At 42.1% G+C, this 22,324-nt stretch overlaps 1 protein-coding gene across 2 annotated transcripts in view; it reads right to left on the bottom strand.

Moving 5' to 3' along the window:
• Positions 1-5,925: 5,925 nt before the first annotated feature.
• itfg1 (integrin alpha FG-GAP repeat containing 1) overlaps positions 5,926-22,324 on the bottom strand; it is a 202,917-nt gene continuing 186,518 nt past the window's right edge. For both annotated transcript variants that reach the window (XM_084541942.1, XM_084541943.1), the window contains exons 16-18: positions 19,131-19,213; positions 18,444-18,561; positions 5,926-7,639 (exon numbers count right to left, since the gene is read on the bottom strand). In XM_084541942.1, coding sequence (XP_084398068.1) covers positions 7,580-7,639; positions 18,444-18,561; positions 19,131-19,213 — 261 coding nt within the window. In that variant the 3' untranslated portion in view covers positions 5,926-7,579. The remainder of the gene's footprint in view (positions 7,640-18,443; positions 18,562-19,130; positions 19,214-22,324) is intronic.

The raw sequence follows: 22,324 nt of genomic DNA, 5'->3' as shown, positions 1-22,324 counted from the left end.
AAATAACTGCCCACCCCTGGTATAGACAGTCAGTGTCATTCAGTTCTAACAGCCTGGCAAATTGGTTGGCTAAATTTTATTGTATCAATGACCTGTTTTGCATTAAAATCACTACACGCTGTAAAATCACTATACTGCTGTAATTATTTTACTGTAGGCTACTTAAGGGTTCAGGTTAATGATTACTATATGATTATGGTCCAAAACAACATCAAATGCAGTTTTTTTCATCTAGGTACATGAAACTTGTGTTGCCGGGTGGCTTGCTGGCTCCCCACACCGCGCATGAAGTGGTCAGGTCCGTCAATGACTCCCGGGCCACTTCCCCCCCCCCCCAGTCCGCCCCTGCTTGTGCCCTCACTGCCCTGGGCCCTTTAGAGGTCGTGGGCCCCTGGGCAATTGCCCAGTTGCCCATATGGTTAATCCGGCCATGCTTCTTTTCGAAGACTTGGTTGGAAACATGAGCAGACTTTGTCAAGTTGGATTTAGACCCAAGATGATTTTTTTAAATGTAACAGTAAAAAACACATAAAAAAAAACAAATCTGTTATTTCAGGCTGAAGAGCGGCAGTGGTAAAAATATGTCTGAACCCTATAAAGTTAAAGTTAACCACTGCCACTGTCGGCAAGGTGGTTAGCACTGATGCTAAGGGAGTTTTTCCTTGCCACCGTTGCCTTCAGGCTTGCTCTGGGGGTTTCAGGCCGGGTTTTTGTAAAGTGTCTTGAGACGATTTGTATTGTTATTGACGCTATATAAATAAAATTGAATTGAACTGAATTGATGCCTCACAGCGAGAAGGTCCCGGGTTCGAATCCATGGGCCAACTGGGCCTTTCTGTGTGGAGTTTGCATGTTCTCCCTGTGTCCGCGTGGGTTCTCTCCGGGTACTCCGGCTTCCTCCCACCGTCCAAAGACATGCTCAGGTTAATTGGTGATTCTAAATTGGCTGTAGGTGTGCGTGTGAATGGTTGTCTGTCTCTCTATGTTGGCCCTGTGATAGACTGGCGACCTGTCCAGGGTGTACCCCGCCTCTCGCCCGATGACAGCTGGGATAGGCTCCAGCAGACCCCCGCGACCCTTAACAGGAATAAGCGGGTACAGAAGATGAATGAATGAATGAATATGCTATTGTCAAGTGACTGTGTGTAATATATCTGTGTACCTATAGATGGCAGCAGGTAGCTAATTGCCTTGTACTTTGAGACAAGAGAATTAGCAGTGTTGGGCACGTTACTTTTAAAAAGTCATTAATTATAGTTATTAGTTACTTCTCCCAAAAAGTAACTGAGTTAGTAACTGAATTACTCCACTATAAAAGTAACTAGTTACCAGGGAAAGTAACTATTGCGTTACTTTAAAAAAATATATGTTTAAATACATCTAAGAATTAGATTTTTTTCTGACCGTAATGTACACTTAACGTGTACGTCCTTGCCTTTTACCTCAATGAGGTTAAAGTAGTGCCTATACTTATACTTTGAAAACGGCAACTTTACCTCTGAATGCTCCTATCTCGCCATTGCTGCAGACTATCTCTGATCGCTTCTGATACCACTATGAGCGCGTTTGTGTGTAAACAGCACCCGCCCAACTGAACACTGCCCTGCCGCTGATTGGCTTACCATGAAATCTTACCCTACCTTAGCCAATCATCATCACTTATGCGGCTACGCCCCCCACTCCACCCAGAGGGAAAAAAAACCACCTTCGCAGCTCTTGTGGCTGGCTGACGGCGCGACATAACGCACCACATTTCAGTGTCGGTAATGGAAAAAATAACGCCGTTGGTAACGCCGTTTATTTTAATTTTAACGCCGTTGTTCCCATCACTGAGAATTAGTGATGCGTGGATGTGATCAGGGGTGTAGATCCGATGTCAGGATTGGGGGGGACACAAAAGTGATTTTTGTTTTTTGTCGGTATGCAACTCGTACCATGGCACCATACCAATCATTTCTTTTTAGATGTGAATGTAAAATGTGAAGAATGTGAAGTCTGAAAATACATTTGTTCAATTTCGAATAATTTTTATTGGGGGGGACAATTCATGTTTTTCACAAACATGATCCCCCCGGGATCTGCACCCATGGATGTGACAGGTGGCCGTGACAGTGGCATTGTGGCTAGTTACACACAGTTACACCGTCCACACAGAAACGCTTTTTGGTGTAAACACATTTGTTTTGCATCGTTTTGGCCGATCGTCCACACGAATCCTGTAAACGCATAGCCCTAAAACGCACTTTTTTGAAACCGGGTCCCAGGGTGGAAAAATTCGAAAATGCACCTCTTGCGTTTCTGTGTGGACAGCGAAAAATGGAGAGAAACGCATACGATGATGTCATCGCCACCATCGCCACCGTCGCCACACCCCTCGAGCAGCCTTCCACCTCTTACATCCCGCAAGACGTCTCATAACAACATCAACAACAATGGCGGACTACATGCTCGTGTTCCTGCTGGAGAAGATATTGAGCCTATTATGGTTACCAGGGCAAAATATCATTTCTCCTTGAGTTTGGTTTCTTCTAAAGCCGATTTGTAAACAGCGCTCAAGCTTTATGCGCATGCTCCGCCTCTTCCTCTCCGTTTTTTGGTGAATTTCTGAAACTGAAACAGTGCCACCTATAGGCCTGGAATATGAAGTAGCGTTTTCAGTCTGTTGAAACGGATCTGTGTGGACGCGGATATTCTTGAAACGATGCCATTGAAAACGGAGAGGGAAAAGATCGTTTTCGTACATGTGGACGTGGGGTGACAGTGATGGAGAAGTTTCTGAAAAGGAAATGAGTATTAGTGGATGTCAAAAGAAAGCAAAGAGGGGGACCTCGAGCAAAGTCTCTTGCGCGAGGCAATACAGCGATGGATGATATCCAAACGAAACACCCTTCGCTTCAACACAAGAATGCGGACTATTTTTTTTTCTTTTTTTTCTTTTAACATTTTGAGTTGGTGGTCTGCCTTGTGATTTTTTCAATGAAAAAAATTTACCTTGGCTCAAAAAAGGTTGAAAAACACTGTATTAAAGAGTAAGATGAATTACCTCAGGTTCAGCCTCACTATCCTAAGTCATGTCACTTCATTTTTACATCACTTAGCAATTTTGCTTACAAGCCATTTCAAGGATGAAGAAGCCATCTAAAACAGAGGCCACCAGAGCCTCCTGTCACACAGAGCTAAAACTGAACTGATGATGTAACTTATAGCTGTATGAACTACAGCCATAAGTTACGACTGTTTGAAGCAAAAAACAAAAACAAAAAACAAATAGGCTACAAATAGGCAATTATAAGTAAATAAATAAATAAAAATAGGCCAAAGTAGCTCAAATGAATAGGCTAACATGTGATGATGTAAGATTAGACCACAAACCACTAATAAAGCTAATAGCCACATGTGAAACTAGCACAGTTAAAATGAAGTAGGCCTACTGCTGTAGTATATTGGTGATTGCTGGGAGGAAGCTAATTAGACTAGCATTTGTGTTAATTAGCCTAGGCAGAATTAGATAAAGGCTAACTCTGTTGTTAAATGGTGTATAATCAGTTCAGCACAAACAGTGTACTGAAATGTATTTGTCTGACGACATTCCTACTGCAGTAAACTGGCCAAAGCAAAGCATTAACAGCGCCTCACTAATTCGTGAGATGCCGCAGCCCTACGCCCCGTCGCGTGCCTCAGGTGTTGATGGCACGAGACAGTGGTAGCTGGAGTGGGAGTCGCTAGCGCAGCTGCACGCGCACGGGCTCTGGTGTGCACAAGACAATCGTGATGAGTGTCTGTGTCTACAACTTGGAGCACAGAGGAGACTCTGTCCATTAAAAGACCTTGTTGTAATTAGCGTCACGTAAGAGCACCTGGTGTTTATATTCATTTTTATAATATGTTTCAGTTTGAAGGGTCTATTTACAAAATAATAACAATAACAATAATAACAATAATAATAGTAATAATAACAACACATATTTACCTGCAAATCTTTCCATATTTGGCCAACTTAATGAGAATATTTGTGACTTTTTATGGCCGGTTATCACTTACTTGCTAATTTTGTCATCTCTATATAGATTTCAAATAGTATATGACCCTACATGTCATTAAAATTGTGAACAAGATTTGCGCTCCCTTAGTGGAATACAATTTCAATCGGGTAAATGTTGTATGGGCTCTGGTCGATTCGACCAACCAGATCCGGCCAAATCCAGGAGAACCTTGACTGGGAAGCAGATGAGCCGATTCTGGAATTAGTTGGTGGAGTGGGGATGCCGATACGGTCAATGAATCAGGAAGATTTGTCACGAGAGGGAAATGTCATAAGACAAATACAACTACGATTGAAATCAGGTAAAAGGGACAGTGACGTTTCCACTATCTGTCTGAGTTGAAGAGAAACTGAAATAAATGAGGGGTATTTTATTTGCTGAAGCTCATCCACAGAGAGTAGCTTATGGAAATTCATGACACCCTCACTGCTTTGTGAAAGCCTATGGAATCCACAGCGCTTGCAATTAAAACGTCAACTCCGGTATAAAAAAAAGGCTGCTCCGTACCCAAGGAACCGGACCTTGACGTGCACCATCGATGCTCGTACACAACTCACCTCTGTGCATTTCCTTCCGCGGTGTGATTCCAAACCCAAGAGACCCTTTCTAAAATCGCCCTCCAATTATGTCCATTATGGAGGATCCACGAAGCTCTTCACAAAATCCAACTTTTCTCTGACAACAGTTAATCCATTATGCAGAGCCGCGCTCCAGGAGATCAACAGCACCCAGCTCTTCTTCACGGCAGGGAGATGAACGCAGTTGCAAAGCCTTTCAGCCAGACATCACTTCACTGAAAGGTTCCAGTTGGTGGAGGATGTGGAATGATCTAGCGGGCAATTGCGCTAGTACAGGTCGGTATGTAAACGCAGACGGACGGATGATGCAGAGAGGCACAGATAAATGGGAGAGAGTCCGGAGGACGACAGAAGGAAGAGCAGATGGAGAACAGTCCGTCTTTGTCTGCTCCCAGTGCGTGTCTCAACGAAGAAACGCTTCTGGACGAGGCTCATTTAAGCCGAAGGCGCTGCTTACATCAACGAGTGGCTTGTCGCGAGCAGCGTCAAGCTGGATTTAACCAAGAAGTCCCCCTTCCGGTAGAGCATTTCAGAATAAATCTTTACTAGCAAACTGCAACTAAAGTCAAGCAACTAATAGATTATTCATTCGTTCATTCATTCATCCATTCGTCCTCTGTAACCGCTTGGGGAGAACATGCAAACTCCACACAAAATACTTTGCTGTGAAACATCAGTGCTAATCACCACCCCCTGTGCCGACGACATTTAATGCACTGTATTCCTTTTTTTTTTTTTTTTTTTTTATGGAAGGAGGCTTCAGATTGCGTTTTCCTCTCCGCATTTTGTCCTAAACTGTCCAACAGCTCCAGCACATTAGACAGAAACTCAGATCACCACCAAACCCTCTTCAGATTCAAATCAACAGATTTTATTTATTTATTTATTTATTATTTACCAAGTCGAAAGAGAAGAATGTGTGACAAAAACCCATACCAAAGACATGGATATCTAATGTCGTGTAATACTGTATATGTGGACAAGAAGCCATTTTTAAGTCCTTGATATCAATATTTCGATTTGATGTTTAGAAATAAGCCCGCCTCTCGCCCGATGATAGCTCCAGCAGACCCCGCTTGTTCCTGTTAAGGGTTAACAGGAACAAGCGGTTACAGAAGATAAGGAAGATGTTTAGAAATATCTTTGATGTTTAGTTAGCTGATATCTATTTATTGATTTTGATTAACCAAATAAACATAGAAATGGTTCTCCTTGTATGGTTCAGAAGTTTTAGTTGTAACTGAAGGGTTGTGTCAACAATCGGACTCTATTTTATTTTGGGCTTTTATTTTAAAGTTAAATCATTCGTTTCCAGTTCTTTTATTGCTTTCTCTCTCCAGCTTGACAGCTTGTCGCGCATCACCTACTCTTCGCGTCCCTCTTTCTCTATCAAACGCACAAACCCACACATAGCTATAGGAGCCACCCTCCTAAATAGTGTATGGAGAGTATGACACATTCATTGCATGGCAAACAAGAGTAAGAATGTCTGAACCTCGGCAGCCATTAAGCAGAGCACAACTGTTTAAATGCATGGCGGTCTTAACGTACACTACAGATTGTTAAGTGGGTTGCATGGTCCAGGGTGGTACTTAGAGGGGCCTCCGGGGACCTTCTGGAAAATTAGAGGAAGTTCAATTTCACTGTGGCTTCACTTGCTATAGATAATGAGAGCACATACAGATGTTATTATTATTCTGAGTGCAGATTTCCCTCTAGCTTCCCAACTACACAATAAACAAAGGATGTTCTAAGAAAGGAGCTGCAATTTTTAAGAGTGGTGAATTATGGTTTGGGGGGCTAATGTGTAACAGCAGCTTTAAAGAGAGTGCAGCAAGATGAATCTAATAATCAGCAAGTGAACAAACCTTATTTTAAGCAGAGAGAACACCTTTATTCTCAACCTCACTAAGTCAACACATTTAGTAGCTTGAACATTCATTCGCAAGCCAAATCCTGTAAATAAAATAAATGACATACACAAAGGTAATCATTAGTTTTAAAAAAGCGCAAATGACATGGAAAGGCATGAGCTTATTCTTGTAAAACAAACATCTGAACACACCAGAGCACCTGGTTCCATTATGTTTTGAAAGACAACAACAATAATTAAGGGTACATCTGGAACCAGGCTACAGTGCAGTATGCCTTATTCAGCAGGACATCCAGGTTTGTCACAATTTATCAGGCGTTGGTGGAGCAGTATTAGAGTTTTAGAGATTTGCAGGATGAAACTTTTTTGGCACTCCCATGATGCACTATGACACAGTCAGGTGAGAAATAGATGAATTTGCACTCAGCAAACCCGATGGCCACTCATCATTTACTGGAGAGACTGGAAGCAGAAAAATGTTGTGCAGCATCTTTATATTGCATGTGTCCATTTCTGTTTTTCTGAGTCTTGCTGCAGTTGCAAGGCTGGAATCAATATCACAATTCAGTTCAGTTTAATTTCACTGCAAATGCCAGAGGTAAATCAACGGTACAAAGACAATAGAGGGTAAACTGGGGGTTTCAAACAACATTTCACATTTCAACATTTGATGCAAAAGGTGCTTGCCTTTCAGTAAACAAATAAAACAAATGGCTTGCAATACTGGGCTGTTTGGCAAAATATCATAATACGACTGATAACCATTCTGCTAATTACAGCAGCTCCACAGAAACTCCTGCTTTAAATTACAGAGTGGTCTTTATTAGAATTTCTCTCCGTAGCCTTGTTGCAGTGCCTGTACTTCGAATGTTGGAACGAATGACAGAAATGGAACATGATTACTTCACATCTGACTCTGGGACTAAAACAATACCAAAAGAAACGTTTTGGGGCAAATGAGAATCAGTTTAGTGGCCCTTGAAATTAGTCTAAATGAAACTCTGTGAAAGGGAAAGGGTGGTTGGGTGAGTGGCAGGCGGATTAGGACAGGAGAGGATGTTCTCCCATGATGCAGGTCTCTTCCTTCACATTGCATCAAAATGGAAACGATGGGCTTCCTGTCTCTTCTCTCGGTCATCGGCTTTCTGCAAAATAGACACGCACAGAAACATACACAGTCAAGCTTTGGGTAAACTAAAACCGACTTAGATGACTTAAAAAGTAAAAGTAATAAGACCTTTGTGCTCTAAACTAAAGCAAAACACTTGCCAAAATGAGCACTGCTGTGTAGAGTAAAGCTCAAGCTGAAAAAAATGCTTAAATTTGGATACCCAAGATGCAATGTGAAATTGAGTTATCTCTCTGAGCTGGTTTAGAGGCTTCTTTCAGACTGAACTGAACAGGTTCAGAATAAAGTAATTATGCCTACTGTCATTTATTCACTGATTACACATGGCCATGTTCCTTAATGCAATAGGCGCATTGGCAGATTAATAGTTATTTACTTGTATAACAGTCCAATAATTGGTTAAAAAGGGAGGGGAAATTAGCAAAGAATTTAATATGTTGTACTCTGTAGTCTAATAATCAAATTTGTAGAGCAACCACATGAGAGAGAAGAGAGAGCTCAATTAAACTTTTGGCTGGGAAGTTCATAGTTTAATATTTAATTACAGTGCAACAGGTAGATAATTAAAGTCACCTCAATTATCTATCCTTTTGCCAAATATTGTCTCAGGAGGGAACTTATATAAAGCATGTAGAACACTGTGATAATGAACCAAACTCAAACAGAATCCAGACAGGCTCAGACTATCTGTCCAGATGAGAATGTTAAAGGGCACTGAAGTATAAAATTGTATAATGGGATAATAATGTACAGTGGTGAGAAAAGGTGTTTGCCCCCTTCCTGATTTCTTATTTTGTCACACCTAAATTTTCAGATCATCAAACAAATTAAAATATAAGACAAAGATAGTAAACACAAGTAAACACAAAAAGCAGTTCTTAAATGAAAGAAAATCAAAACCTACATGGCCCTGTGTGAAAAAGTGTTTGCCCCCCCCGCGTTAAAACATAACTTCACTGTGGTTTATCATACCTGAGTTCAGGTTCAAGGTTATAAAGCAATTTCTAAAGCTTTGGGACTCCAGCGAACCACAGTGAGAGCCATTATCCACAAATAATATGTGGAACAGTGGTGAACCTTGCCAGGAGTGGCCAGCTGACCAAAATTACCCCAAGAGCGCGGCAACAACTCATCCAAGAGGTCACAAAAGACCCCACAATAACTTCCAGAAAACTGCAGGCCTCACTTGCCTCAGTTAAGGTCAGTGTTCATGACTCCACCATAAGAAAGAGACTGGGCAAAAATGGCCTGCATGGCAAGACGAAAACCACTGTTGAGCAAAAGAACATAAAGAACCTACAAGTCCTGTTGCCTTTTTTAAACCTTTTTTGGATAAACATAAAGGCTCATCTCAGTTTTGCCAGAAAACATCTTGATGATCCCCAAGACTTTTGGGAAATACTCTGTGGACTGACGAGACAATAGTTGAACTTTTTGGAAGGTGTGTGTCCCATTATATCTGGTGTAAAAGTAACACCACATTTCAGAAAAAGAACATCATGACAACAGTAAAATATGGTAGTGTGATGGTCTGGGGCTGTTTTGCTGCTTCAGGACCAGGAAAACTTGCTGTGAAAAACTGCATTTTGTGTTTACTTGTATTATCTTTGACTAATATTTAAATTAGTTTGATGATCTGAAACATTTAAATGTGCATGCAAAAAAAATCATCATTAATCAAGAAGGGGGCCAACACTTTTTCACACCACTATAAGAGTGCGTTCACAGCCAACAGTCTTATCATCATCTGGGCATCAAGACAGACAGGTGTGATGACTGGGAGCAGCAGTGGCAGTGTATGGGCTAAACTGTGAACAAGGTGACAGATGTGCAATACAAACCACCTCCCTGCTTCAAGGGACCCATTCACATCACCTTCTCTTAATATTCATGCTGAGGTGGGGAAAAATGCTTAGCCAAGAGCAGCTGTTTTTCATTTCATAGTGCATTAGTGGGAATTATGTACTTTTTCTGTAGTCTTTTCAAATGAGAAGGAGAAAACTGTGAGGGATGTGTAAACATCTGCAACTATATTCTTAACAGTTGAAGTGATCCTCCACTCTAAACATAACATTTAGGTGTAAAGTTTCCACCCCACTGAAGACTTTCAAGGGAGCTGTTTCACTGGGAGGAGGCTGATTGAGTAAAAGTCTGAGATGAATTAGCTGTCATGAATATGGCCGGCTATATGTTGTTTGATTTTCAAAACCAGTGCCAGTATGATACCCAGGTTTTGACAACCTGACACCTTCCTTTGACGGTAAGTATTCTTTTCATTTAACACAAAACCCCCAAACTTCTCAAACCATCCAAAGCCAAGTGGTTACATTTTTGATGAGTCTGTGAAAGGGATCTCTCTGAGAACCAGTGCAAATTAGGGAAGTAAACAAAACAACCAAGTTCAAAGGGCACACAGAAGACCCTCCTCATTTTTCAACGTCATCTCATCTGAACATTCAAATACACAAATATTTTCACAACAATATGATTATCTGGAAAGAATAAATCATAGACCAACTGATTCGCATGATTCAGGAGAAGCCAGCTATATACAACTATTTGTAGCTATTCCTAGCTTCCTAGCCTCTTCCGCTGTGGTCAGGTGACACTTTAGCTCAGACACAGGTGACGCGAGAGGGTGTCACAGTCAGTCACAGTGTTGCCGTTACTTATTTGATGTCTGTACCTTAAAGGGGAACAACCGTTTTTTACAACCTGGACCTTATTTCTGGCATAAAATATGATCGTTTACTCACCTATATGACTTTGGAGTTATTTGGAGTCCTACTGCTTTTTTTGCAACATGGCTGAATATTTTTCCGATTCTGAGGTTGTGGACAAACCATAGTAGTAGCAAATTACAGGTAAACAAGCCGACCATCGCGGGTGTGCGCACCACTCAGAGATGACATCATCCAGGTCAGAAAACATCATCCGGGGTCTGTAGATTGACCTACATGATGAGATAACAGGTAACTCCGGACTCAACGGGGAATAGCACTAGCATATCGTAACAAAATATTGGCGAAATGAACAATTTTCACGGCAGAATGCGTTATTTAGAGGCTGCATCTCGATGCACCAGTCACTCCCGCTAAATGGATATACTCTGATCAAATTATCTCCTGAAGGAGTGCATATAACACAAAAGTTATATGGGTGAGTAAACGATTGTATTTTATGCTAGAAATAAGGTCCAGGTTGTAAAAAACAGTAGTTCCCCTTTAAGCAGCAGATCATTGATTTGTGTCCATCTCAGGTTTTACTGACGTAGAAAGCTATAGTGATCCATGGAGTAGTCTCACTGGCTTCTAATGTCTTAAGTGTGGCCTTTGAGAAGATGAGATTGATTATATTCTGCATCTCATTAGGCAGGAACACAAATCTTTGCCCCTGTGCTTTTGCCCTCTACCTGACTTTGTAATTTGAAGAGCAAATAACAGAAGAAGTAGTGCAAAAACACAGAAATGCCAAATGTCAATCAGCGGGCTTGAGTTGACCTTACTTGAGGCCCCATCGTAAAAAAAAAAAAATAATTGATGAAGATGAGATATGAGTGAGGATGTTATCACCCACTATACATGATTCACTCTCAATCTTAATTCCCTGGATTGTGCCCCCATATTAGCCTACTGATCCACACGGCATGTCTTGCAGTTATCAAGGCCATTTATAAACTCCAATTTAAATCAAATTAGTTTTTTAAATTGACTGTCTGACTGCAATGTGTGAGAATACCCATAAAAAAGATCCACCAACAAACACAATGCTACTGAGCTTCAGGGGCACAGGAACAATTCACAACACTGCAGTTTAAGAACCCTGACAGACTACTGTAGTTAAGCTAGAGATGGCTACATTTTGATTTATGGCTAGAAACTGGAACCTTCAGATAGATATAAAATTAATGATGCTGTGTGTTGTGTTTACAGGCTGTCAAAATTAACGCAAATTCCTTTTAACACAACTACAACTTAAACATGTGATTAACAAACACATGTTCTGTTATTATGATGCTGACTGTAGTTTGGGAAATCAGGACAAAATTTTTGACTGTCAAGTTCAGCTTCAAAGTTCTGTCAGATAGTTTTCTTGACAAGACCAAAGTTATCTACATTTACTGTCAATGTCAGCAAAGCTGACTAACCTGACTAACCAGGGGGATAGTGGTTCAATCCCCTGGTACATGGACCACACGGCGAAGTGTCCTTAAGCGAGGCACTAAACGCCCAGTTGGTTGCTTGGCAATGGTGTGTGAATGTTTACGCATCAATAACGATAATCATGCCCTACATGGCTGTTCTCATGTCAGAAAGGTTTCTGTTATTAAGTCTAGTCCACTGACTAAAATAGGTTTGTTCAAAAATAGATACATGCGAATACAATTTGTCAGTAGTACAAACTCCAGTTTAATCAACAGCTTTCAATTGCTTGAAACAATAACTGAGATAATAATAAAATAAGATAACCTTAAAGATATTAATATTTAGTGCAGGACAGTAAAGGTATTTATTTTCACTATTGTACCTAATGAAGTGGCAACTGTGTGAAGCTTGTAAACTTATCCGGAGACTATGTTTCTATTGTAACTGTATGATAAAAGAAACAGAAAGAGAACACATAAGAAATGAGACCAGCAAAAACAATTTCAGCATTACTCCTTTTGGGGTAATAGTGGACAAAGCATTTTCTAACTGATACACCACCATGGAAAGGATCCTGCAATCATCCACCACAGCACGGTGGGTAGCGTTGGTGCCTCACAGCAAGAAGGTCGCTGTTTCGAATCCCCGGGTCTGCGTGGGTTTTCTCCGGGCACTCCGGTTTCCTCCCATCATCAAAACATGCTATGCTTGGCCCACAGTGGCGGCGCGCGCGAGTGCAGAGGCTCAGGACCAACCCTCCATGTCTGACCATGCAATCTCGTTATATGATACTTGTATAATATAATGACAAATAAAGGCTCTTTATCTATTGTCTTCTGTGGAGGCCCAACTCATCGTTGCCACTCCTAATATTTATGCTATCTCTCTGATGTATTTCTTCTTTTTTTCAGTCTAAGCATGGTCTGTTTCACTTCTAATGAGAGCTCATATGACTGCATGTTGTGGCTTCACAGCAACAGCTTCCGAACGCAAATGCCACACCTGGAATCACCTCCAGACCTTTTACCTGCCTAAATGATGAATTCAGGAGGGAATAGCCCTGTTACCTTTGGTCCCTTGAAAAAGTGGCTATATATTAAACAGCTGTAATTCCTAAATCCTTCCTCCAAATTAGAAGTGAATACCCTCAAATTACAGCTGAGAGTCTGCACTTTAAGCCCGTTCATTCATTCATTCATTCATTCATCTTCTGTACCCGCTTATTCCTGTTAAGAGTCGCGGGGGTCTGCTGGAGCCAATCCCAGCTGTTATCGGGCGAGAGGCGGGGGTACACCCTGGACAGGTCACCAGTCTATCGCAGGGCCACTTTAAGCCCATATTCATTATATAACCAAATATACACTGAATATGTTTTGATAAACATATATATATATAAAAAACATTTGTGTCAGCGCCCAAATATGTATGGACCTAACTGTATCTCCTCCCATCCACCTGAGCCTGCTCAGTGTATTTCTGCTCAGTTCAGTTTTGAAGTCCAGCGACAGGAAGTAACCCACAGTTCGCAGGACATCAGCACCCCTAACGTTGAGGCAGGTACAAGCACTGAGGCAGACAGAGAGGCCAGCCAGCTAAAGAGGGAGAAAATTATCGGTCAGAAATCAAGGATCAAATGGCCAGGTGCAGCAGACAGTAGGCGGTGGGAGAACATCAATAGTGATTAGGTTAGTGCACTAGGTAGGCTTAAAGGGATGGCGAAGAGTAAGTTGGAGAAAATGGGAGATCTCATTTATGATTATGGCAAAGAAAGATTTGGTGTGGTTGAGAAACGGAAGAAACAAGAGGGACAGGAAGTTAGATCTAGGCGTCAGCAAGAGATCGATAGGCTCGTCCAGGAGAGGAGACTCCTTAAGTGGAGGAAAGCTACAGATGAGGAGAAGATAGGTATTGACTGATTACAGGCAGATGTGAGGGAGTGGTTGGCAGCATTAAGAAGGGCGGAGAACATTAGGAAAAATAGGAATAGGAAAGAGCGGGCTAGAGTAGCGTTTTATAAGGACCCATTTAGGTTTGTGAAGTCACTATTTGGCAAGAAAAAGAATGGTTGCCTCACAGTACCAAAACAGAAGCTTGAGAAGTATTTGGAGGAGGTGCATAAAGATACGGACAGGTTTAGAAAGTTGGCACTACCCTCTGATATTCCACCTGCTGTTGAAATAGGTAGCCAGTGTGATGACAGCCCATCAAGGTGGAAAGAGGTTCAAGAAATGGTGAGACGCACAAGAGCCTCTTCAGGCCGGGACCTAATGGGGTCCCCTACCGGCTGTATAAGAGTGCACCAGATGTGCTGAAGTTCCTGTGGAACTTGATGAAGGTAGTATGGAAGAAACAGGTTATTCCCAAGGCATGGCGCTGGGCAGGGGGGATTTTTATTCCCAAAGAGAGGGACTCGTCCAGTTACTTGGTAAAAAACAGATACATTGGTGCAAAAGGCTGGGATCCCCAGCTTCTCTGGATGCTTAGAGCACACCAGTATGATTTGACACCAAATTCAGTTAGCAAAGCAAGAGAAGAGAGACCTGCATGTTGTATTCTTAGACCTGGCTAATGCTTTTGGGTCAGTGCCACTTAGTCTGTTATGGAAAGCATTCTTTAGAGTTCCAGGTAGTATAAAAAGCTTAGTCAAAGCCTACTTTTTAGAAATACAACTCTGCTTTACCACAGCAGAGTACACTACAGCATGGCAGCAGCTGGAGGTAGGCATCATGGCAGGGTGTACAATCTCTCCACTAGCCTTTACAATGGCAATGGAGGTCATTATTAGGGCTTCCAAATGGGTGGTAGGTGGAGAAAGGCTGCAGGGAGGGCTTTGCCTCCTCCCAATTAGGGCCTACATGGACGACATCACGACTACAACGTCAACCGCTCCTTGTACCAGAAGATTGCTGGATAAGCTAAACAGCAACCTGCAGTGGGTTAGGATGAAAGTGAAGCCTAGTAAATCTAGGAGTATTTCCATTGTTAAAGGAAAGGTAGTAGATAAGAAGTTTGTTATAAATGATGAGGTGGTCCCCACAGTGCTGGAGAAGCCAGTGAAGAGTTTGGGAAGATGGTATGATGCAAGTCTCAGTAATAAGGCACAGTTAGAAGGATTGAGGCAGGAAATGATTCAAGGCATTTCAAGAGATAGACCGATCAGGGCTACCAGGGAAGTTAAAATTATGGTGCTTGCAATTTGGTTTACTGCCCCAGCTAATGTGGCGCAGCCTTATATGGGAAAGGTATATTGGAGCTCCCAGTTACCAGCCTAACAGAGGAGTTTAAGTGTGCTAAAGTTAGACTGGAAATGACTCTCACTCAGTCGAAGGATCCAGTAGTCAGGAGTGCAGCTCCCACAGTTAAGACAGGGAGGAAGTGGAACCCAAAAGAGGCAGTACAGCAAGCACAGACAGCCCTTAGGCATAGGGATATCATAGGCAATGTACAGCAAGGGCGCGGAGGCCTGGGCTGTGCGCAGGGAAACCTCTGTGGAGCAAGGCATCAGCAGTAGAAAGGAGAAAGATGGTAGTGGAAGAGGTACAGAAGCAAGAGGAAGCAGTAAGATGCACTAAGGCAGTGTCGCAGGCTAAGCAGGGTCAATGGGTGAACTGGGAGAGTGTGGAGAAAAGGAAGTTGAAGTGGAGAGAGCTTTGGAGCATGGAGGCCAGCAGGATTAGATTTATGATAAGTCCTGTGCTGGCCCAACTGGTTACCTGTCAAATACAGAATTCATTTTAAAGTTTTACTTTTTGTTTTCAAAGCCCTAAATGGAATGGCACCACAGTATATCTGTGACCTTTTAAGTCCCTACTGTCCTTCTAGGCCACTGAGGTCTTCCTCACAACATCTTCTCTCAGTCCCAAATGCAATCCTAAAAACGAAAGGTGATAGGGCTTTTTCTGTTGCTGCCCCTAGACTCTGGAATAATCTCCCTATAGAAATTAAGTCCTGTCCCACCATCACTAGTTTTAAATCAAATTTAAAGACCCATCTATTTTCTTTGGCCTATGATGTCCATTAATTTCTCCCCTTGTTTGTTTGTTTATCTTGTTTCTATTTCTTTCCAGTGTTATGTTGGCTGGCATCTTTAACTTTGCACATCTTTCTCTAGTGGTTTCAGTAACCATATGTTCTTTTGTCTATAATCATAATCTGTTTATTATTATTATTATTATTATTATTATTATTATTATTTTGTATTTTCATTTATTTTATGTTTTATTTATTTATTTATTTTTTTGTCATTTATATTTTTGTTTTTATTACTGTATATATTTTATTTCTGTGAGCACCTTGGGTCAATTACATTGCGTTTAAGTGTGCTATATAAATTAACGTGACTTGACTTGACATGATAGGGGCTACTTATGATGTGCTGCCAACTCCCCAGAACTTAAACCAGTGGGTAGGTAAGGAAGCTGCCTGCCCACTGTGCACTTGTGTATGTACGCTTAGCCATATTCTGACAGGTTGTAAGGTTAGTCTTTCCCAAGGACGTTACACCTGGCGTCACAACCAGGTACTGAAATGTTTAGCAGCTGCAATTGAGGAAAAACAGGTGAATGTAAATTCCATGGCCGCTAACAGAGAGAATAGACTCATCAAGTTTGTACGGGAGGGAAAGGCTAGACTAGCAAGCATCAGGCACAACACAGGACAGCTAAGAGTAGGAGGAGCCTGGGAGATGAGGGCGGACTTAAATGAACAGCTGGTTATTCCAACCGAGATAGCTAGCACTCGACTATGGCCAGATCTGCTGTTTTGGTCTGAGCCAGGGAAAGTAGTCTATTTCATAGAACTTACTGTCCCGTGGGAAGATAGAGTTGAGGAGGCTAACGAGCGTAAGAGAGCTAAGTATGCAGAGTCAGCAGCAGACGCAGAGCAGAATGGCTGGAGGGCTCATGTCCGCCCGGTAGAAGTGGGCTGCTGTGGATTTGTGGCAAAATCGAAGATTGCTCTTCTGAGCGAGCTGGGCATACGCGGAAAAAGCCAGTGGACTGCGGTATGCAACATTTCCCGGGCAGCAGAGAGAGCAAGCGAGTGGCTTTGAGCACATAGGAAGCATGCTAGCTGGGGAGCTTGCTAAAGGTAGGGATGGCTGCGTGACTTTAGTGTGTTTGCAAATCATGATAGATTTGGTCGATTGGTTCGTGGTTCAGTCCGCATCAACGGGGCGAACCATGGTAGATTTGTTTGTTTGGGTCGTGATTCATCAAAGGACTAGGCTAAATTATGAAATATTAGTTGTTGATAGTCACTGAATGGTAAGAAAAACAGGGTTGTGGAGTGGCAGCATGGAGAGGGGTGACTCCAGGACGCTGGAATTCACTGTTAAGCCTTCTTGAGGAGTCGTGGGCCTAACTTAACGAAACATCGGTGAAGGGAGGTGCCCACTTGAAAACCCCAATGGCATGCTGCATACTGCCTTTGACTAGGCCAGGTATCTGATGTCTTCATATTGGTTGGTTGGTAGTGATATTTCTTTGTTTGGTTAGCTGCTGAGCGGGCCATACAAGCCAGCATCATATGGTTAGTTTATATTTCACAAGGTTTGAATTATCCTCTGCTGGTCTGTGGGCCTACAAGCCAGCAGCATTTACTTCGTCATATCACATGACCGTAGGTTTGTTAGACAGGGCCTCTAAATGTGTTTTGCCTGGGATCTTGGCACAAGGGATTGTAACATCGGCGATTGCTCTTCTGATTGTAACATCTAATCCTGTGTATTAACGAAGGCACCATTCATTCATCTTCAGTAACTGCTTGTTCCTGTGAAGGGTCGCGGGGTCTGCTGGAGCCTATCCCAGCTGTCATCGGGCGAGAGGCAGGGTACACCCTGGACATGTCGCCAGTCTATCGCAGGTCAAACACAGAGAGACAGACAACCATTCACACTCACATCCAAACCTACAGCCAATTTAGAATCACCAGTTAACCTAATGAGCATGTCTTTGGACGGTGGGAGGAAGTTAGAGTACCCAGAGAGAACCCACGCAGACACAGGGAGAACACGCAAACTCCACACAGAAAGGCCCAGTTGGCGAGAGTGGGAAAGATTTTAGCATCAGTTTAGATGAAGCTGATGTACACACTGACGTTTTTCAAAAAGAGAGTAATTAGAAGCTTTTGTGCGTGTAGCCATGCCATCCTGTGTGTATATACAATCAATGGTGTGGGCACACTGACAGACAAACATTAAGTGCACATGCTCTCAGAACAGATGGTTTGGAGATGATCCTACTCTCCTGTCGCCCAGTCGACAGCATTACCACAACGTGTAAAGATGAAAAGGAAACACTTACAGACAAACAAAAATGTATACTTGCAAAAAATTGTGTTAAACAATGTTTGCATTTGTGTGTATGCAATAATGCAGTGACAAGGTGCTTTTTGCTGTGACTGTTCTGTGTGTGTGGCTTAAAACAACTAGACAAGGAGGAGCCGAAGCACAAAACACACGTGAAAACGTGCATCCACTCCCCGGAGGGTATATTTACAGCATTAATGCATTAATTAGCTCTCTCTCTCTCTCACACACACACACACCCACACGCACACACACACACACACACACACACACACACACACACACACACACGCACACAAGCAATAAATCACCAAGAAGAGGCAAATGTTAACTATACAACAGCATTGTGTGTTTAGGTGTGTCCTGACCTTCTCTTGCCAGTGCAGGATGCCAATAATGACAAGGATGAAGACACACACTCCAATCAGTGCAATGGCCGTCAGCAACACACTGTCGCTAGGAGTAAGGTACAACTTAGCACTCCAACTAAAGAGAGAAAGAGATAAAATGCAGACTTGTTATGTGCTGTGTTATTGTTTATTTATTAATAACATCTGACAGGAAAACACTGCAATTATCAAGTGGAGTACAAACACAGAGACTGTGCTCAATTTTAATAGTTTGAGTTTACTTCACTTATGGTGTACACATAGGTGTGTGTCTGTGCAGACTTGGTGGATGAACGAGTGTTGTGCCCTATATGGAGGGGGGCAAATGTGTGAACACATCTGAAGCTCCTTCTGGGGTGAGCTACATGTCAATAGCGTCATGATAACATGAGCCCACTGCAAGGCAATAGTGTGTGTGAAATTATGTGAGTTAACATCTAGGAATTGTTTTGTGAAGATCCACCACAGATACACTATCTGTATCAAGCTGATGTAATATGAACTTGAATATGTCACATTAAGTTGCATCAGATGAGGTGCTTAAAGTTCAACAGCCTTAACAGGTTCTCCCAGTAATTTACTTCAATGTGAACAAGGAAACGAGTAATTATGGCCCATCCCCCAGTATTTTGTATTATATCTATTGGTGTGTAAGTGTTTCTGTACCTTGAAGGTTCATTGTGTGGGTAAGGAATGACAATGAGCTGGGAGTTGGGAATAATGGCTGTCCACTCCTGCTTCCTTATGTCCTGAAAAGAGAAGAAAGACACATGAAGTGGGTATGCACATACATGGCAATACATTATAGCCTCTATATATAAAATCATATGCAGATTTACACACATGCACACACAATATGTATGTTAAGCCCTCTGCGGCAGAGTAATAGTGTCCCATGGTTATCCTTATCTACCTTGAAGGGGCTATTTAAAGTTGTGCGTTTAAGACACAGACAACCTGCTTCTTGAAATAAATGATTCTGGTTGTGGTTAGCAACATTTTTTTCTGGGGTGTTTATGTTTCCATGTATGATTAGGTAGTTCAGTGGCTATTTGTGAGAGAGTTTATCTATCTGATGTGGTCATAATCTCAATCTCTTTCATAATAAAATACACACTGTCCTTTCCCATCCCTTATTGTCACTTACTGCAGCAGGTTTGTTTTGCTATGGTTCGTCCACAACCTCAGAATCGGAAAAAATATTCAGCCATGTTGCAAAAAACTAGCAGTAGCAAATTACAGGTAAACAAGCCAACCTTCGTGGGTGCGCGCGCCGCTCAGAGACGACATTGTCCAGGTCAGAAGACATCATCCAGGGTCTGTAGGTCAATCTACAGATCCCGGATGATGATAACAGGTAACTCTGGACTCAACGGGGAATAGCAGCGTATCATAACAAAATATTGGCGAAATTAACGAGTTTCACGGCAGATAATGCGTTATTTAGAGGCTGCGTCTCGGTGCCCAGTCACCATATGGATTTACGTTGATCTAATAATTTCGTAAACTTGTGCGAATGACACAAAAGCTATTTGGGGGAGTAAACAACAGTATTTTATGCTAGAAATTAGGGCTGCCACAAACGATTATTTTGATAGTTGATTAATCACCGATTATTATTTCGATTAGTCGACTAATCGGATCATACGTAAATTGAATGTAAAACATACAGCTTATCGCACCAGCATGAAGCTGCTCTTATATAACCATCATTAGTTTTCAGCTTGAAGTGTTTAAGGTATATGCTAACTAAAAATAAAGACAATTAAGATGACAGTTCATTAAAACTTTAACGTTTACAGCTATATGAGTAAGTAGTAAGTTAGCTCTCTGTTCACGCTAATATTAGCAGCTAACTAGCCAGTTAGCTTACCGACACGACAGTCTCTCTTCATCTTTCTCACAAGTAGAGTTGTCACGATACCAAAATGAGTGACCACGATACTATACCAGACAAAGTATCACGGTTCCGGGTATTATCGCGATACTGCGGCCTTTTTATTATTATTATTATTTTTATGAACTGTATTTGTACAAGTTATAAATACTTATTAATTACTTATAATGTTGAGCAAAATTAGTGGTGCCACTGACGATGACGCGGCAGACTCGCCGCTTGGGCCGGTGCTTCTGCCTTGGTGAGTGTGTTGTCTCATGTTTGTGACTGTAAGCCGTGTGCGCGCATCTGGGCGAGACAGAACTTTAGCTTGTTGTTTGTTTTGAAGCGAATTTCTATCGCAGTGGAGCTGTCTTCATGGAGTTCGTTCTTGCCGGCAGAAACACACGAACAGCCAGTCAGCTAACAGACGGGCGAACCCAGCGTGCGGAAACAACCTATCATATCCCCGGACGTCACCAGTAACAGGCAAACAGCCAATCATTCAGCAACTGTGTAGTTCGGTTGCAGTAGTTGCCATGTGGGTTTGTTTACAAGGGAGTAGTATGCATTGAGAAGCCGGGAGGAGAGTAGAGCCGGCTGCTGTGTAGCGGAAACTATATAGTAATCCACGGCAGTACCGTCGTGTAGAATTTCTAGTATAGTAGGAACCGTTACGATTTGGCACCGCGGGTACTAGGGATGGCTCGATACAACTTTTTCATGTCCGATACCGATACCGATACTGCAACTTGGAGTATCTGCCGATACCGATATCAATCCGATAACTTCTTTTCTCCTCTGTTAAGCTGTTAATAATACATATAGTTTGTATAGATGTACTTTGCTTAATATGGACATCTAAAAACACCATGGTCAAACTGTGCAACAAATATTCTGCTCCCCTAAGGGAAGAAATAAAATAGCCCACGATGTGCCTCAAGCCATAAGCTCTTTATTTAAACTTCAAATCAGTGCAAATTGCAAACTTGAATGTTTCTTCTTTCACATGTAACCTCTGGGGTTGAACTGTATGTAAAACACCCATATCAAACTAGATATAGAATGGACTCAGTTCCAATGTTCCATTGACAGGGGTGCCCACACTTTTTTGGCTTGCGAGCTGCTTTTACAATGACCAAGTCAAAGTGATCTAACTATCCTAAGTCATATTAATTGTTGCTACAGTGTTAAAAGCTCTATCCATCTTTGTTTTTATATTTATCAAGAAAAATTGGTGCACTGCACCTTTAGAAAAATAGCGCTGTCTCTTTAAGAAAGACGGTAGTGTTGAGTTGTTGTGGTTGAAGTTGTGCGTGGCTGTGGATGTGTGCCGCTGAACTGAGGCATACCTGTCAAGTTTTGAATTTGAAAATAAGGGAAATTTTCCAGCGCCCACCGCGAGCAGTCCCACCACCCCAACCAAGCTCCAGTATCCCTTACATTTTAAGACAGGTGTACAAGAAAGCTAAAATCACCACTTGTCAAGCTCTAATACACTACAATTGGCTTTATGCACAGCTACACTACTTCCTGAACTTCAGCCAGCTCCTTTGTTTCCTGTCAGCCATTACTGGACAAACTGATTAATCCAGGGGTGTCTGACCTCAGTAGTCACAACAACAATAATCAAAAAAAAATAAAAATAAAAATCTGTTTTTTTCCCCCTTATTTTCTTGCCTTGTTGTCACTCATCATCTGACGTCGCACACTAACCTCGCGACAACTTCCACCTACAGTAGGCTTACCTGTAGAAGGCTACTGCAGGTGGCAGTTATCACGAGGCCAGTGACAGAGCTCAGATTGGGAAGGTTTTTTTTTTTTTTTTTTTTACTCCGCCCGAGCGTTTTAATAACGCAGGTAAAAATACGGGAGATTTACGGGAAAATACTAATACGGGAGGACGGCGGGAAAGAAGGGTAAAATACGGGACTTTCCCGGCCAAAATGGGATACTTGACAGGTATGAACTGAGGGCATGTTAC

The sequence above is a fragment of the Chelon labrosus genome (assembly GCF_963514085.1).
Source record: "Chelon labrosus genome assembly, chromosome: 3".
Lineage (NCBI taxonomy): Eukaryota > Metazoa > Chordata > Actinopteri > Mugiliformes > Mugilidae > Chelon > Chelon labrosus.
Note: the sequence above shows the minus strand (reverse complement) of the source record. Positions and strands in the feature narration are given on the sequence as shown.